Source organism: Neodiprion virginianus, chromosome 3 (assembly GCF_021901495.1).
Source record: "Neodiprion virginianus isolate iyNeoVirg1 chromosome 3, iyNeoVirg1.1, whole genome shotgun sequence".
NCBI classification, from domain to species: domain Eukaryota; kingdom Metazoa; phylum Arthropoda; class Insecta; order Hymenoptera; family Diprionidae; genus Neodiprion; species Neodiprion virginianus.
Genome location: NC_060879.1, coordinates 27,587,534 through 27,607,590, shown reverse-complemented (window position 1 = coordinate 27,607,590; position 20,057 = coordinate 27,587,534). Strand labels below are relative to the sequence as shown.

The window sequence follows — 20,057 nt, the reverse complement described above, 5'->3', positions numbered from 1 at the left end:
TTTTTTCAATATACGCGTCATCCGTGTCAAGGTAACGAGGATGTACTTCCCTGATAGGTTGAGCGTTAAAAAAACTTACTACTCACCTTACCCAAGAAGAATTGTAGCGTTTTGTCGTACCAACGATTGGCCCCCAGGTGTCTCGAGCCCCCGCCATGCAACGCGTGATGGAATAGGTTCGTTTCGTCTCTGTCACCGATCCAGTGCCCGACCTCCCTTTTTTTACCAATTGAGTCATTGAACGTGGTGGGAAGCACGTCATCGTCGAGACAAATGATGCACAAGCAACGCTCCAGCAGCTCCAGATTACGTCTGTTTGAATCGTCTGCGAAAAAATTCCAACTCGTGCTCAATTAATTATCATATATACGGAAGTAATTATCGTCTCACTTCTTTCCGTACCACAGTCTTATCTTTTTAAGTCAAACAAAAAAAGCTGGTCTTAATTCCGAAACAGATTTGCCCTCTATGTCATTTCTGGATTTGATCGATTCGGTTGATATTTCGTTGAAAAATCAACTACCGGATGAAAAAAGTGCTCAGGCATTCAACTATTCGCGCAGACATCGCGAAATTCGGCTACAAAACGACGAATATCCGAAGATGTGGGAAATAGGTAATTTTATCAATTTCCGTTACATTTGGTAGGTAACGTTCTGACGGTAGCCGATAAATAACTGTTTTACATTATTCCAGTATTACATTCACAGGTAGGTTTCAAAAAGTTGAAACCACTTGAAAATCATCAAATTCAAATGACTTTCGGATGAGAAATAAATTCGTAGAAATTATTAGCTGGTAAATTAGTCGTGGTAAAAAAATTGCCAAACCGCCATTTATACTTTCGATATTAAAACTGCGACCCACCGAGTTTGGTGAAAGTATAATATAGCTAATCTCATGTAAAAATTAGTATTAATTACACTTATATAATCATGTGCCACGTGAAAAAATTGTAATACCTAATTTTTTAAACTTTTCATCAAATTAGAAATTATTATACATACGTGCACACGTGTATATTAATTCCTGCGCATGTGTTCGAAAAGGGTCGTCAACGCTAACTTGTTATTGCATTAGTGATTCGATTTAACCGATGGTCTAGGATTGCGTTAGGGTAGCTTGGGTTAGGTCGGGTTACGGGTGAGGGAGTTAATGAAAGTTATTACGAATATCGGTAGGAAAGAGGATGGAAGGATAATTATGAGATACGAAGACGCGCGGGGGTTGCAAATTCCATATACCGGGTGAACGGCCCGGCACCGGAACGATAAAATTGCCGAAATCGCAAGTTACGCTATGTCAAGAAAAGAAGAAATAAAAACATTCGAGACCGATGGAGGAAAGAATCTCCTCTAGACTACGAGAATTGCAGTCTCAACATGAGATGGGGAAAGACGCTACCTCAAGTATCGATTTCTTTTTTATTTGAAATTAAGTTGGCAACACTGCGACGTCCTCAATAGTAATTCAAAAATTACCATCTACGGTCGTAAAAATTTGACCATTCGAACCCACGGTAATTGGAACTCTTTGTCGGTTGAAGAATCTTTTCGGCTTAAGCAAAAATGCATTTACGTAGGCACGGAAGAAAGAAGATTGCGAACATGTTTGAAAAATTATTGTGAAACGATTAATATTGATTAAATTAACTAGATATAGATTTATTATCCAGAATGTTGTAAAGAAAAGATTTTAATACTTTTTGAAAAATTTTTCTTGATTTTTTTAATGTTTCGACGTTGGACGAATGGACAGCATGTCTTCCAGACACATTTTAAGACAGCGTGTTACATCTCAGATACGTGAAAAGAGATACTAACTTTTGGCCAATTCCTCCCTTGCGGCTGCCCAAAAGGGCCTTCTTGCTGCTGTCAATACTCCAACCGGCGGCGTTCTCGGGTCAGCTGGTATTTCCATTATTTTTAAAATTTGTTGGGTCAATTCTGCCTCCGTCAAACGACCTCTGTCGGAAGCCCTTACCGGAACGCTGTAAAACTGTGAGGAAGAAGCGCGATGATTGAAATACATCATGTGCTAAATTTGAATGCACTGTTTTAGCATTGGGTATTTGTATGAAAAAAAAATCCAATTCTTATGTACCGCATGAAGAAGAGAAACACAAAATAATCAGGTTACATTATTTTTATTGCCCGGCAAAGAATATAATTGCGGTTATTTGTAAATTACGAGCAATTGAAATTTGTTGATTTTCTGATGTATATCATACACCTTAGCATGGATGACGTCATTTTGTGTTACTTTTCCATCCCCTGAATATATGCTTCAATTTTTTTCGCACATACTCCGCAATTGACTTTTGGCTTACAGAAATAACGAAGGCAGAAACATTTCGAGACGATTCAAATTCGACGTTATTATGAGCGTTATTCAAATACATCGGATACTTATCAAGTTTTCGGTTTATTCACAGCACAAATGAATGTATGAGAAAAATGTTTTATTAATTTTGTTCAAACGCAATTATTTTCCACTGCAGCCACTGCCCAATGTATTACATACAAAACTTTTTAGAACAGAGAAGCCAAGGTGATGTCGAGTTTCTCCAATATGCGCTGGATCGTGGAGAGATAGTAAAAAAAGACAGCTATTTAATTAGCTCGCGACTTGACTTGACTTCAACGAAACTATAAGACCGAGAATGGCCGGCGCGCTTAAGGCTTCAAACTTGGCTCTGATAATCTCGTATTTCATATTCCGTCGGCATTATTTCCTCCTATATATAACCAAGGTGCTCGATATGCATTCACTCGAATCACAGACAGCAAGGGGTTTCCAATTTTCTGTATGTATCAATTAAACTTGTTATCGGGCAACCTACCTGATTGTGATTTACAACGATGACGTGATTACCGGACGATGCTCTGTCCAGTACCAGCTGCTCATCCAATTCTTTTCCTGGACGACGATATTTGCTAAAGAGCTTGTAATGCTGCATCATGCACAAAGGTTGTCCGGGTTTTCCATCGGTTGATCTCAGCCGCTCTACTGGCAATTCGTCCCTATTCGTAGTTTCAGAAATGCACAACGATTCATCAACGATTCCAAAAACTTAGTGACAATAAACTTCAAACCAAGCAAACGCATTTTGAGTAGAAAGAATCGAGTCATTGAAGTCATCGCAAAAATTGTAGATTTCTATTTCATAAGTATCGATTTTATGACATTTGTTACGTACGCAGCGGTGTTTAAATAATTCGAATTTGCACAGGCTACGCAGTGATTCGCAAACATTCCATATTCGCTGAACATGTGTTATTAGCATTTCAATGACGCGAGAAATTAGGACGTCATTGGACGTGTTTTAAAGGTTCGTGAATTTCGCTATCGTAACTATAAATAATTCGCATAGTAGGTAAAAAATCTTATCAACGCGATAATCTCGAATTACAATATCCGCTTGTATAATATTGAAACCAGACAGACGAAGTTAACGACCGGTTTCAGACTGCAGATTACGTTAGATGTAGGTGCTCGATTTTTTCCATTTTCTTCGGTTGCCCCTCTGGCGAAAGCTCGTTTCGTGTTTCTCCGCGCTGTGCGCGTCAGTAATCGAAATCTTCGCGAGACGAGGGTGACGAGTTTCCGAATCCCACCCCATCGTTTTTCTTACCCTACATACCAGCCACCGCCAAAAGATTCGGGGGTCTGATCGTGAGCTTGCAGCGAATGCTAACTGGTTTTATCTCTTCGACAAGTTTTTATGAACGACGCGCGATTTGGACCAGAAGTTCAAACCTTCAAACCTTGTAAAACAACCCTAGATTCTAACCCACGTTTGTTCAGAAATTGAAAATTTTTCAATTGTTCGCCTCACGTTGTACCGCTTTGGATCGATCAAAGCATTATCTGTTTCCGTACAAAGCAATTAAGCAGACTTGTCGCGACTGTTGAGATTTGCTGTTGCAGTACTTCTCTGCGCATCGGCGAGAACATTGTGTAATCTATCCTTCTGGCCCCGTAACTTCCCCGTAAGAGGAATTTCTCCAACGACGGATGAGAGGACTGCTGATAGGTACGGTACTTGTACCTATCCATGGGATAAAATATACCAGCATCATGCACGCAGACTGGAAATGCGGCGAGCATAGGTTGAAAGCGATTTACTGCAGACTACAGAGTGTACGGTAAAATTTTACATAATTCTGTACTCGAGACACACGATCAGAGATGTTCCTTTCTCTTACGGCGCAGTTGACGTCGGAAATTCCTTAACCAATTAACATCGGGTCAACGTAAAAGATTCCCCTTTATCAAATGTATAACCAAGTTCAAATCATTCCAGTCTCTACGGTAATATGTGAGATATCTCGATGTCGCGATTATAAAACCGTATAACCGATAATCCGAATCTCATTTTCAAGTGACGAAGAAACACGAATCACAATTAAATTTAATGAAACTTTATCTCTCGGAGTATACGTATGCAGATATAAATTTCAGAACTAAATGTCGACAATACTTGCGTGAATTCTGCATCGTTAGGCTAATAGAACGCTGAATACATTTTTTCTTCGAGAGAACTCGTTCCTTTAAAATTCGTAAACTCACCTGTCCGCTAGTTCTTGATAGTCGAATAGTCCGTTTAAAAATTTGGCTAAAAAGCAGGCGGCTTCTCGTTGATTTGTGAATTTCTTCGGTTGAAGAACCAGTCCAGGATTGCTGTTGATGGGCAGTGGCAGAGGAACGGAGAGGTACATGTCTTTGAGCCAGAGGTCTGTTGCCTGCAATAAAGAAAAAAAAGAAAACGGTGCAATTTTACGACTCTTTGATTGATGAATTCGCATCCAGGTGACAGGCGTTGTTACACGACTGGTAAGTGACGAAATCGTTTACCGAATACTCGTCGTCGGCACGTTCGTCAAACGATGCTGCGGTCTATCGGTACACATGAAAATATCCAAGGTGTATGATTTCTCCGATTTGTGATTTTACGCATTGCGTGCGCGTAATGTGACGCGAGTAATTCTCACTTTCACGTGTATCTTTCACTCGAGCGTGTCTCTCGCATCGTGCCCCGTACAGCGAAGAGTAAGTACGAAGCTTACGATTAGGGAAGGAGCTTCAGCTTCGATTCTTTGTGAAAATTGACTCCACGACAATGGAATTCCACTGAATATTGCTTATTCTCTCTTAATGCCTCTCGATTTATATTTTCTCTATTATTCACTAATCTGTTTATAACATTGTAGAAAGTTTTAATGACATATAAATATAAGCAGGCAAATAATGGAATATTCATGTTTATTTGGGTTCATTGGACGTCAGCGTGCGGTATTCTGGTTCCAATTGTTAGTCTTCAAAAGCATGAGATCTATCGTATATATACACATGACCAAACGTTATCTAAACAATGTGACAGAAATAATTTCATCGATAATAATATTCTCGCTCGATGAGATTACAATTACTTCCTTCCAGATGAGTTATAAACACTAATAATTGACATGAAATGAAAATCGAGTCGTAGAATCTTGCACATAATTCAATTTTGTTGACCTCTGTTGTATTTATACATATATATATACATATACATACGAAAGGCGAAATTTTGTACATTTATGCGACGATTTTCTTCGTTAGGGTGAAAAATCAAGTTTTCAGAAAATAACGATGACTCGAATTTTTCCAAAATTGTCGCACATCGACCAAATCAAATATTCCAGAATTGTATCTATTTCCAGCACGAAGTATACAAGCATCGCCGAATACCGCAGGGTACTCTTGGCAATCGATAGTTATTACGTCCCAGCATTTGGGTCACCGTAAAGTTCTATACATATGTCGAATGACGTTATAACTCTCGCTGAAGTTAAAATATCTCTGCGAATTTGCGTGAGTTAAGATGATATAATATTAATATATGCACAGAATTAATACAGATAATTATAAGATTACGCAATTATTAATGTTCGACGAAAAGCTGAATCGTAAGGAAACAGCCATGGTTATTTTCACACTTCCTCATAACGTTTGCAAAGGGACAAATTCTAATTTCTTGAATTTCTCTGTCATCAGAGTTAGGAAATTGAAAAAAAAAAAAAAATAAATACGCTTCTGCCCCTGAGAACACCACGACTAGAGTGTCAAGCTCTTTAACACGATTATTTATCGCCATTGCGTTTCGGTAAGCAGTTATGTTACGGGTTGTTATAAACCGATTACGCTTTCTCTAAGTTCAATTCGCAGACTCCGCAGAATCGGACAATTCTTATTCGACCAAATCTTTGACGAAGCGACGCATCTTCCTTTGATACTTGAAGTATCAATTCTACAAGAGCGATAAATTCTTGTCCCTAATTTTTGCGCCGTAGGAACGGAGACGTGCGATTTACATCTGCGAACTGTGAATACATGTTCGCGTACCTCGATGTTTAATACATAGAGATACGCGCGGTAATGCGTCTGAGGAAATTTGTCCATAGTCGTTAAAATCCTCACACTCTCTTTCTCTACCTTTCTCTCTCTCTAAAGAAGGTGAGTAAAATTTGAAAACGAGCTTGAATTAAAGGGGGGCTTGAGACAGGGTAGGCAATCGTAAGTTATTCCAGGGCCGCCTTTGATCCCCTAAGACTTACCAGCCGTACCGTAATTGAGTTATTTCAGGGTCTCTGATTGACATCTGGTTGAAGGGAAGCGGCGACGTTTTCTCAGATTACAATAATTAAGAATATTTCTCAGTTAAAGCAACGGGGATTAAGGATTCGAGTGAGGGGGTCTCGAACATCCGCGAATGCGGCACGAATCTGAGGATAAAAATCTTCAGACTCCGAGCCGCAGCAGAATTCTCTACACCTGTTCAGTGGATTCCGCATTCAATGCACAGTGCACTTTGCGAGTGTGTAGGTTACTCGGGAATCTGTAAAGGATCCGGGCATCACGTTGGCTACATTAATAACACTTTGATTATAGGGTCATTAAGGCTCTCATGCAGGGTATAAGGGGGTCGCTGGATGTAAAATTGCAGGCATTTCTTCACTTCATTGCACAGACGCACGTTCTCGTCCCTCTTACTTAAGAATTGTACATGCTGAAATTTAACGTATTATGCAGCATTTACACCGCTCGTGATAAACGGATGTATCCGTTGACGCTGCTTACTGTTATCTAAGAAATCGCGAATCAAATTCATTCCATCTCGTTATTGGAATTTATATAAATTATATTTTGCGTGCGTTTATTCATCCGTATCGCTGTGTTGACAATTTTATAATGTCTCATACATGCATTGCGGTTGTAATTTTGTGTCTACCGCTGCAGCTAACACCGAGGTATTCAAAGGTCGAAGAGTTATGCATTTTCTGAGCGACGTGATTCGAACCGCTTCACGATGTCTTTTTAAGAAGTACTTTGACATTTGTGTAAGGTTCCATCAATGAACGGGAATCGGGATGGAATTTTTGACGGGATTTTCGAGGCCCTTAGTGAAAAATCCTACGTAAAGCTGGAATCATTTATTCGCACGTATCATATTGTTCCTGAGTAATCACATTATTTTTTATGCAATCAGGCAATGATCGTGCTTATGCCGATACACGTTTCGTTTCGTGTAACGAAAGAAGTTTAATTACGACACGTACTACAGGTAATTTTCACATCCATAACACTTGGGGTATTAAGTAATTGCGAAATCGTTCCGTAATCGGCTAATTCAATTTTACGGTGTCTCAGATGTCTCATGAGTTTTGGATTTTTTCATTTCTCTCACTTAATACGGAGTTGTCGCAACATGTTTTTTCGCAAACTCAAAAAATGTGAGAACAAGAGAAAAATTAAGCGAGCGGGATCTTTCACATAACGTGGAACGCACATCTTTTCACACAATCGAAAGAAAAATCGTAAATTATATTTTTCTGAAACACCCCAATTGAATTTTCGAGTTAATCAGAGCGCAGCTTGTACTATATTCCTCGTGCAATCTTCCTCATCGCGATTTGCTAAATGACAACCTTTTGTTCACGTCAATCTAGAAAATTAGAACGTGATTAAATTATAATGTTAAAAAATCTTCGACAGCATATTTTCCGAGACATTTTTGATTACGATTTGTTCATGCATCAATATAAAATGAAATCGGTGACTATTACACTTTTCGGGATAACGAATTAAATACGTAGTTACGAAAATCGAAATAGTTTTACATCGGGCAGGATGATTCACAACGCAATTCGCGGTATGCGAGAGATGAGATTAATGTTACGGTAAAGTGGGAGAAACGGGAATCCTTGTCGAGGAGCAGAGTCGATCCTTGGGAAAGGAACATGAAACTGAATCCGGAGGTAAGTCTTGGGTGGTTTGACGTGAACGCGTTGCAAATCGGGTCTCAACATTCGTGTACATAACAGCTATGATAGACACGTTGATTGTTGCGTGTGAAATACGACAGCGAAATTTCCAACTTTGGTTACTCTACAGTCCTTAAAACTAATTCGATTTTTCTTACCGTAACCAAAAAATACACTTCCCGGTACAAAATGAAAATTAGTTTTGTAGCTCTAACCAGAAAGTCTGGTATGTGTTAGTATTCTTTTCAGTTACGGTCACTCGTGGAATATTTTGATGTAACTTGTAAGAAATTGACGGTCAGGCATTATTTAACCGGATAAATGTGGTGAACTGTACAAACAGAGTCAACGTTGCAATAACCAGAAATTGTAGAACACATTGAAAACTATTATTAGATTAAATAGTTACTAGTGTCACATTTTCCTGTAATATCAAATTGTAATAATACTAATTTTACTAGATTTTTATGAAAACTTTAAGAAATTGCAGTTTTCTCAGTGTGTGTCTGTGTTTTTTTTTTATAGCTTATTGCCTATCGATGCGAGTGCTTCCAGTCAACCTCGAGTAAAAAAGAAAAAGTTTGTATCATGTAAAGCGATCGCTGATCACCCAACTGTCGGGAAGTTTCATTCGAAGCCTGGCACGGAGTAATTTTGGTTTTAACTGCCGCAAGCGCGTCGTAACGACTCTGGTCATGAATGGTTTCTCTGCAAACTCGCATAAAAATAGTACATGGCCTAGGTGCTAAGGAAAGTGTACACACACAGTTGCTCGGCGCTTGCTTTAAATTTTTAGCGAACGGTTGCAAGAAGCACATGGATTTCAATTCACGTTTCTATGGAATTTATAAGCCGCATTCAATTGGTTCAAATATTAATATCATTAGACGGAAGGTTGGATTGTAAAGTCTTGTTGTTCGATAAAAGTGGCGAGTTCGTATATACTAAAAAATTGTCGAATTCATCTGCAAATATATGGAGAAAGAAACGGTTTGTCAATTCAAACAAATGCGGTTTCTCGTGATTAAACAGGCATTGAATATTGTTCTACCATTTTTTTCTCGAGTCAAATGACATTTCTTAGAATTAGAAAAAAACATTTCCTTCGCCATGTTTGATAACCGTATTTGATAAATTCAAGAAATCCTTTCTGTGCGAGTATAATAGAGTAAATCATAAAATGGCAGAAATTTTTATAACCAAAAATTCTATAGAGATGAAAAAAATTTTTCTTAAAGTCAAGAATATTTGAATGAAGACTGATAATATCCGACCTAACCTGGTACCGAAATTAACCCAACTTCTATCTATAACAATTTAGTAGCGTTCGCATAAGTTTGTGATCTCGTTCTGTCTTGGCTTACAAATATCGCTAATGCTCCAAAATTATCAATCTGGTTGTAGCAAAATATATCCTAAAACCTGAACAGACTTTATAGCTATTGACAGAAAAAAAGACTCAAAATTGGTTCTGTAGCTTTGGAGTTATGTACCGAATATACGTTAGAACGACTTTGAGTTTGCTACATACATATATTACGCATGTAAAGATGGAGAAGCAGGAAAGACACAACTCTCCTCAATAATCATATATTTTTTAACGCCAGATGGCGTCATGTGATATTTTGGCTTCCTGTAGCTAAGTGCGATTGGCTGCAAAGTTTATCGGTTATACGGTTAAACGTCTCCCGGGATTCGCGAGGCGTCGCTTCGTTGGAATCGCGTTTCCGAAAGACCACAGAAGCCCGTGTACCGTATCGACCCTCGTCGATCGGGTTGAGGTAATCGGATCGTTTGCAGAATTCGGATTTCAAACGTGACAGTTAATGTCGGGACTCGCGAGTGCGACTGGCTGCACGTTTCGACGATTTGTTATCATTCTCTGCGACAGGATGACGCTAACGAAGGTAAATTTAAACACTGCCACGGCTTCTCTTTTCGCGCGCCAAAATCCTCTGCCGTATTGAAATTGATAGGTTGAGCTGAGGCAAAAAAATTTTACACACTGCTGCGCCATGATAATGTGAGACCCGTGTTTCGGTGTTTCACGAAACGGGCATTAATTATGAAGAAAAAAAAGTTGGGAACGTGTTTTCGATTTCATCTAAGGAACGTTCTATCTTCCTGAAAATCTTATCAAAACATGCGGCTGGTCTTTTAGGCACGTAACTCATACATGAGAACATTATTCAGTAGACATCGGAACCACGTTTTATATGTTTTCTTTCTCGCGAAGAAACACCCGTTCGGTGAAACACCGAAATACGGCTCTCTTTATATTGACCCAAGAGCGCGTTAAGAAATTCTGGTTGAAATCAGCCCGTCTTATTGCTTGACCTCTCCTTTTAAGTTACTACTTCTTGATGTGTTTTCAATTACTCTTATTGATTCGTCTCCTTGTTAGACTGAAATTACTGCAGGATCGAAGATTCAGGGCCGGCTTTTCGAACGTCACCTTTAAGGTTCTTCCCGTTGGTCGCAGTTCTGCCGTGCAGCCAGTAACGCGTCGTGAAATATTTAGCAGTCTGGTTTCATGCCCTTCCCCGTGCTCAGGAAAAGGTCAAATTGTTCCTACGGAGGCTTTATTTAGACTGCTTGGGGTGCGTGGAACGCCGGTTTAAGGCCTTCGGCATAACACTATTGGCGCGATTTTATCTCGACTCTCGAATTCCTAAAATTATAGCTAGTCAACCCAACGGGGTCAACCTAAATTATACTATAAATCGTTCCGAGGTTACATTTTGAGTGGGTCACGACTTAAAACTCAGGTAGCTAGTAATCATTTTACAAGAAACAACAATCAACAAACAATATTCTTCTACATACTTCTACCAAGATTCAGAAACGATTTATACTTATATAGTTGTGGAGGAAATCCAAACAGGTAAAATTTCGACTAGTTATCAATTTTTAATCTTATGAAATTGAGCTATTTGCTCAGAAACTATCATTCGTTTATTTCTGTTCAATTTTCAACAAGTGCTGATAATTATAATCAGTATATTAAAACGCACTTCGGAGAGTCTGACCGTGAATTCACATTTTACAATATTCTTGAATTAGTTTCACAATTCAAAGCTTTTCCGAAAACAAAATAACTTATTCAATATTTACCCTATTTTTCCAAGTTAATTCGTAAGTATAAGAGTTTTTTGCCGTATGCGACTTGAATACGAAGAAAATTAGGAAAATAAAATTTGTGAAATAAAAACGGGCACCTAAAAGCCTTGCACGTGTGGTTTATTTCAATCATAAGCAAACCTGATAACCACTTCGCCGCAAGGTCATGGAGAGTGAATTTAATTCATCAGTTTTTATTTGGAGCAATAAGCGTTCCAGTGTAATTACTCGTGCAATCAACTTGCGGTCGTAAAAAAGAAGATAAGAACAAGAGACAAAGAAAAGTGTCACCGCAAAGTGACAAAGCTTGAAGGAAAAAGAAAATGGTGACATAATTTTGGGGCATTTCTTCGATCCTACAAGACTCGGGATCTTTCGTGAATCCCAGGGGGCAGCAAGTGTCAGAGGAAACATCAAAGTCTGGGTGAAAACGTAGAAACAACAGAAATCAAAGGTTTGCAACACCCAATTTTAAAAATGGAAAAATCTATTTCATAGAATCTCAAAATTTAGAAACTAGAATTCCGACGATTCTATATTCTGGCTGTATGTACACGTACTCCGAATTTTCTACATTCCGACCTTGTTTGCTTTGAAAATTTTTTATCGCAACACTTCGATTTTCTAATCCTTTTACGTTTCCCCCCCTCCCCCCACCCGGAGACATCAACCGCAGCCAAGTTAAAGCGAGTTGGCATCGAGACGGTTGTAGAACGGTGTCGAGTTACGGAGATTTCAACAGAGAAGCTACAACACAATGCCGGATCACGCCAGCGGAGATCTTGCAGCTTGCTCTACAGTTTTGGCGCAAACTCCGGCGTATCGACCACGCGGCCTCCGCTGCGGATCCCCGCGCCCCAAGGGCTTAACCGTTTCGCGTGTCGAATGCAGTATTCGACGCTGCTCCGATAGATCGAACCTCCGATTACCTGCGGCGAACGCACCTCCGTTACAACCGAATTTCCATTTCCCCCTGCGGCCTTCGTCAGGGGTTCTTCGGTTTGGAATTACTCAAACTTTCACTCATTAGCCGGGCTCTCGCTGCACTGCCAATAATTTTCTCCTGTTCGGCCAGATCATTTTCAAAGTATCAAGACCAGGTGCCGCGGTGTTTCGATGAACCCTTGAACAGCTTGAACTCTTTTTTCACGTCTCTCAATGTAGTCAAATAAGTTGACTGTCTGTAATAATCAGGCGAACGAAAATTTTTTCAACTCAGCACTTCGGCTCTGTGATTAGAGCTTTAATCGAATTCTCAAAACAGAGACTCTTCAAACACGCCTCTTGATTATTTCGATTGCGTCATGTATATTTCATGTTAAGTTATACATTTTGACAAAAATTAGTAATTCGTAAATAAAGTTCACGTACGTTCGGTACGAACTGTCGTTGCTCGTTGAAAAAAATTGTCTCTAACAATTTTCAATTTTCCGTAAGAATTGATCGCGTACGAATTACCAAACTCAACGATTCATGGTTTGATTTTGTAAGTCCTGCATAGAATTCGAAAACGTAAACAAATAGCTTTAAAACCAATCGCTAACTTAACCTGTGAATATAAATTGACTGAACATTGTGAAATGTTAACGAAATAGGAAATAAAAGTTTCATCGAGTGATGCCTAGAAGTATTAATTTAAGAAGCTCGTTTCGAAGGTTACTTCAAAAATGTGGTATCATGTATACTCCGAGAAGAGTATAATTTCGTCAAAGCGATAAAATTGCTTTCCATGTATGATAAAATAGCACCATCAACCTCACATTACTCAAATTAGCTAACGGCGGATTTTAGTGTCTTATTAACTGCAATGCTGATGAAATCGGTGGTAAATCCATCAGCGAGTCTCACGGCTTGTTAAGTTCTACTTGTCGTCTTTGGTACTTTGAAATGAAAATCAACATACGAATCTTAAATATCGATTGAATAAAACCGTGCAATTTTTCCTCAGAGTTTTTTTAGAAGTCGAATGGTAATTACTTATACCTCTGAATTTTTCTTCACCAGATAACCTAATTCGCCTGTATTGGGTTGGTGCGAAGCTTATAATCCGAGAAAGAAGTGACTCGGAGGCGCTCTAGGTTGAACAAAGTTGTCCTGGACGCGGGACGGCTTAATTAACGTATTCGCTGGATAAATGGACGGAAACTGTCGGGCCTCCAACCACATCGTCGTGGGATGAAAATTAAAGGAGTAGCTCATCACCCGAAATTGGGGTTGTATTTGCCAGCGGAATTGAGTTTACGAGTTCCGTGAATTTTTTTCGCAAATTAACGAAAATCGAAACGTCCAGTTTACACACCGTTGCTAACAGCCTAAGTTAAACTTCGATCAGATTTACGTCGTAGACACACGTGATCGCGCATATAGCACACATTAATGCAACGCTGGTATCTACGAAGCGCTTCTGGCGGTGCAGAATTGGATGTGCGGTTAGTTAGACCCGATGATGTGACCTGCGCACGAAATGAGGCATTTCCTCACTGATTTTACGCATCACTGACTTCTGAGATTTCAGCTCGCTCTTGGTATCGTATCGGGGGATGGAAAATAATGACTAGCCCCGTTTCCGTTGCCTCGGTGCAGTCGCTCACCGACGGGTACCAAGTCGTAACTGACAATGAAACTTGAGCCGAATGAACGATCCCTGTTAATTGTTTGCAAGTGGTGCACTGTAATCTTCGAGAGACAAACATTCTCAAGTCGGTAAGTCTCTCAATTATGCAGTTTAATTTTTTATTTTTGTATTTTTTTGTACCCTAAATTGTGCAAGTTGCTGGACATCCCAATTAAATAACCGTCATTTTCCCTAAAACGGGACTATTGGTACGATTACTTGACGTATTTCTTGTCATGAGATGTGTCGTAAACAGTAATAAATCACGTCGCTCAAAGTGAGCACTCACGTATATCATCCAGGGTTAAAGTTAGATCAGAGGATGTAACTGCATTTGAACAATATCGGAAACTGTGACAAAATACATGTTAAACATTATGATGCAGCACAAGTTTTCTGGTCAATCTATCTGATTATTTGTAGATGTTTGAGTATTATGAACGACAGTTCTTCTTTATAGAGAGATAGTTAAACAGATTAGCAGATGGTCCCAGGATATATAAGACAATTCTGAGCGATTGCACAAGACAGTATCGTGTGTGTTCTGCAGTTCTTTGGATGGACGTTCCCATTATCGTTCTTCCTGTTTCTTCTTTTTACTATATTCGCATAGTTGTCTCGTATGAAATCCTTTGGTTTCAAGCTGCTTGAAGTATGTAGGTATTTACATAATGCACCTCCTTATTCAGAGTCCCTTATTGGACTGGATGTTGCGTAAATTTTGAAGAACTATTACGGTTTTCAATACCGCTATGTTGCGTAATTCAATGTAGGTTGCCAATAACCTTGTAGAAATTATAACATTCAATAGACGTAACAGCTGCGTCTGGCTTATGTTTACATAAACTCTAAGTGCCAATGTGTAATGCATGGAGGAATCGACGATGTTGAACCCACTTCGTTATCTTAACTTTAACCAGTTGGCTTTATCTAACAGATTCTTGACGAGTGTTTCATACCGAAATTCAGTCACGAAATGAAACGACGGGAGCTCCGTAGCTTTGAACTCGACACTTGTTAAAGAAGTGGGTGTCGTCAAGTCCGTTTTGAATCTTGAATACCGGAAACTTTGTAATCCGACCTGCATCCCCGCCGATTGCTGGAGGGATGAGCAGAGGCTGAGGAATCGCAATTTACTTATCGTTTCGAACGTGGCCTTATATTTCACACGATGCGTAAATTGAGTATTCTGGATTGTCAGAATCGCTCGACAGAATTTTACCGAGAATTACCTTCGTTAAAGTTGCGAATATGACGTTATTAAGCCCGTTCTACAAGGCATCGTGAAATGCGAGAAAGACTTGCAAGTACGATGAGAATCACCTTAATTAACCAACAATAAGATGAATCTCGCTGGTAACGATAAATTGTGAAATTGTCCTTGAAATTTAAATTGCCCTCCAGAGAGTCCCGAGACAGGGAGAGGCTGGAAGTCGGTCTTCTCTCGCCTCGGACTGAAATTGCAAAAAAATAACCGCGCTGAAGATATTTTATGTCCCCTGGAATTTACATTCTTTAATGAAAAATGTGATAATTTCTCATGATATATAGAAAACCCTGTGACAGGTATTAGCGATAGCGGTTTGAAGAGAATTATTCTACACGTCTGTAATTATTTTTATTTCCATACTCAGCGTGTAAAAATAACAACGATAATCACATAAACAAATCGCGTGTCAAGTGCGCCAATTTACTGGAACATGACCCCATTTCTAATCGCTCTAAGTTAATGAGCGCAACGCGTGACACTGTACAACAGTCACGAGCAGCAGACAGGATCACTTGGCATGTTCCTTCCACCTGAACCCTGGTAAGCCTGTGTAGCTGTCAAATGACTGGGGAAACCGGGACAAAACGGTCAAAGGTAACTTGAATGAAACAGTCGCGGTGATTTTTGGATAGAAATCAGTAGGAGATCGGGGTAGTCAGTTCGCAATGCCTGTATCGTCGTCAATGCGTACAGAGTTTACGTTCCAACATTGTTGCGTTGAACGAGTCGACAAAAAAGTAATTAAAAAAAAAAACTGGTGAGATACCGAAGATGGCGTGTATGAACCGTGCATCTCTTAAAAAAATCAAATTACTGCGTTGCAATAAAAATTGAAAGATACAATCAATGACGTGTTTCATAACGTAAGTATAAAGTACGAATGTACCCTCACCCCGAAGTCCATCAGTAACCGCGTTGGGTTCTAATTCGATCGCCACTTTCAGACGCGTTTTCAAAGAGTACAAGGTACGTCTGGCGAGAGAATTGCCCGAGTGGATGATTATCGAGATGTCGGGAGTAACCGCAACATTGCAATCGGCTGACCCTGTAATACGGTCTCATGGTGATTAACAATCCCTCGACCCTTGGACGGGACAACGGCGTGACCCAAATCGACGAGGCATTTTGACGGAGACAGGGTGTACCTGCTGCGTTTGCCCATCTTCTCCTCGCCGCCTCACCTGCCGTACGAGCCAGCCTTGGAATCGTTAGCTCAGAGCCTGCGCACCAGGTGTCTCGACTTGGCTTCGTCCCACTGCCCTCCCGAACTTTGGCTTATTTCTAAAAACTTTTCCACCCTGCCTTTGTAGGTCGCTTTTTACCCACCACTCCGTCCTGCGCCGGGGGATTTTGTTGAACTCTCCGTAGCCTCAAGATTGCGGTTTAACCGGCGGACGGCATGCGACGCCTCTGTCGACAGCCACTATTCGTCGTTTGGAACCTGGGTTTTTGCTCCCTGTAGAAGGAATTATACGCTCGAAGACTGTTCGACGGTGTAGCAAGAGGGAAAGCTTCAGGTTTGTCGGAAAAGTAATAGTCAGAACCACGTCTCCGTTGTGCAGAGGAAACGTTGATCGAGACATCTTTTGCGGTATAATTTAGGTTTTTCATTGTAAGATACCGGTTATCAGTCCTCAGCCAAGTAGGGGTAAAAAATTAGAATTGCCGGAGATAGTGGCATAACCGTGGCGCCAATTTTTGACTATTGATTTTTGGTATTAACGATATAATGAGAATTTCAAGAATAAAAAATATGCTGTTTCGGCCCTCTTAAAGAGATATAAGCGCGTTTATCATTGATTGGGAATACGCCAAAATGCAACGATTTTTGTCCGAAAAAGGTTAGCACAAGTACGTAGGTCGACTACGTATAACAATGTGTTTTTAGTAATAATTATCTCCTAAAATAATGGAAATATCACCTGTTACCATTATTTACCTTTTGTTTGTTTCGACTCGAAAACCCAACATTCTCTATCAAATTTTGGTACCACGGAAATCGTACTCTTGCCAACTGTGCCGAATTGCCGATTAAAAAGAAAACCAGAATATCGAATTTTCATAGACGTAGAATTTAAAAATGTGGTAGGTCCAAATATAGAAAATTGAAAATATCAAAAGTTGAAATACAGAAAGACAGAATATAGAAAGGTCAAAATAAAGAACGGCAAAATCAAGAATCTGTATACGATACTATCGTATCGAGAGGAATTCTGACGATTCTAGTTTGGTATTCTATGTTCTCACCTTTCTATTCTTTAACTTCTGCATACTTCGACCTTTAACACTTCAAAATTCTATAAATTACGTTCCCGCATTTTTTAAAATTCGATATTGTGGCTCTTCGATTTTTTTTTATCTTTCTGTAATTTTACCCCTCACCCTTTTAGTAAGTCGGAACACCAATCAAAAGTTTCAGCCGTGCACAACCATGCATGAACTATATTTTTCTCTCTGTTGATCGTACATCTAATTATGAAATTAATTATTTCGTCTGTCTAGATTGGTGGTCTCACGTATCGGCGGGCTCCGCCAAAAGGAATATTGTTTTTTTTTTACCGCAACAAGTTACGAAAAGGCTTTTAGAATTCGACAATTTATAACATCAAAATCCGTAAATTTCGTATCAGTTTCAGTGAGTTCACCCCGAATGTATCTGACCTTAAATTTTCTCCCACAAACTGCCAGCCATTTGTCCGGTTTCAGTGACGTAACGTGGCTCATCAAATTTCGGTTCACATCAAGTCCTAGTAATAGACAAGATAGCATATGCCCCTGGCTGATCGATTTCTAGACGTGTCTAATAATAGCCATGGTGCAGCTGATATTACAAGCTGCAAGATGGTATCGCTTGTGTTTAAGAAAATCGTCTTGCGCAAGAGGACGGGAGCCTTTTTTCCCCCGATGAAAACAATTTGGCTTATTAGATTTTCCATTCGCCAATCATAGAAACAATTTTAAATCAAATTATCTACCGATCTTTTCGTGATTTTCACATGTTGTCTGCTCCACTATTGTCCATTATACAGTTTTGAAAGCATAGATGTCAGCACTTCAAAACCACAAAGGGGTGGCTACACTAGTTTCCAATTTAAAACGACTTTAACAATCGGTGAAATAAAACCTGTGAAATTAATTTGTACACCGATTAGTTCGAAAAAGCTTCTCACTCTTCTTTAAGCTAAGTTCAGTAGAAAATTAACATTTTAATTAATTGCTTATGGTGAATGGACTAATGGACGGAACAGAGTGATTCAAAACGCATTAGAAAGTTGTGGATTTTCTCTCTATGACACAAAAAAATTTTTTCGAATCATCTTACAAATTACTCCCGTCCGTTCGTTCAAGTAAAGCTCTGCAGAAAATGAATGGCAAATCGGTAACCACGTTTGTAGATGAACGGACCATCCGAAATACAAAAACCAAGATTTTTTAGAATCGTTAATATATCCTCGAACCTCATGTGGAACGGATTTTTTTTTTAATTAAAATTTAGCTGCGACTTTTTTCGTCAGGTTGGGTGTGTATTTTTTTTTTTGTACCTTCGGGAACGTTTTTATCAATTTTTCAAAAACGAAAGGTCGAATCGCAAATCCCTTTCACAAAAACTTAGAGGATATATCGACGGTTCTAAAGACCTTGGTTTTTGCCTATTGTTTTCCGCAGTGCTCTACTTGAACTGACGCAGCGTACAGGATTTAATTTTTAACATAGTTAAGAAAATTAAAAAAATGCTAATTTCAAAGCGGAAATTCTCAGATTTCGAACGCATTTCGTTTCATTCTATTCCTTCCATTAGTCTAACGGCAATGAAACAATAGAATGATAATTTTCTACTGCTCTTATCTGGGAAACTCCGTTAAACCCTGGTAATCCAAGGTAGGCACAAGAGCACCTTTTCCACCGGAGTGGCGTATCCGCGGTTGCATCGATCCACTTGACCTGGGCACGAGGTTCGCACTTCTGCCCGCCCTGCGCGGCACTCATCCGTTTCTCTTTTGTGTCTCAATTTGCTTACGTAGATACAGTTTTTATCCGGTTGTTTCGACGTCGATGTCGATTCAATTCGAAGGCTAATTCTGCCATTTTCATCCCTCCGAGGCTAGAGCTTCGGGCGTAAGAGCGGGCAGAAATCAGGTTACCAATTTGCTACGGTGTTGTGTTACTGGTTCGAGCACACCTGGTCTCCCTTTCGCGGTTTCTCTAGCTTTATGCCTTTTGTAGCGGTTGGATCTGACGTAGGAAAATATTTATAGATGTATAGTATTTCCGTTCATATCCCTGGGACAGATAGCATTTCAATGAAAGCTGATAATTATTTAACGGGACATATGGACATCCGTACACTCTATTTTTAACGCATCGTATATTGGTGTTACGTAATTTTATTCGATTTCGGCCACGTACCTTTGACATATACGTATTTAAACAGAAACGGTAAACACTTTGTTGGGAATATCCTCTCCTGCGGGTAATTGATTGTCCAATTTTAGATGATGCGAAACTGTTGGTTATTTCTTTTGTACCGTTTTATTTTCATTATTCACCAAGCTTATTATTGCTTTACACCCACGTTTGTTCTCATTGATAATTATCATCGTCACAGAAATAGCATAGACGCGAGGTAACATTGTGTTTTTTTTTACTCATATTCTCGTATTTCATTCGTAAATTAAGTGTAACCTTGAAACTGTGAAGTGTGAGAACATTAACCTTAAGCACAAACGCTCTTCAAGGTACGTATGTA

General features: G+C 39.5%; 1 protein-coding gene across 1 annotated transcript in view; it reads right to left on the bottom strand.

Moving 5' to 3' along the window:
- Positions 1-20,057, bottom strand: part of LOC124300829 (choline O-acetyltransferase) — a 65,484-nt gene that overhangs the window by 8,462 nt on the left and 36,965 nt on the right. The window contains exons 4-7 of the mRNA XM_046755241.1: positions 4,573-4,745; positions 2,843-3,023; positions 1,824-1,998; positions 87-325 (exon numbers count right to left, since the gene is read on the bottom strand). Of these exons, the coding sequence (XP_046611197.1) occupies positions 87-325; positions 1,824-1,998; positions 2,843-3,023; positions 4,573-4,745 (768 nt within the window). The remainder of the gene's footprint in view (positions 1-86; positions 326-1,823; positions 1,999-2,842; positions 3,024-4,572; positions 4,746-20,057) is intronic.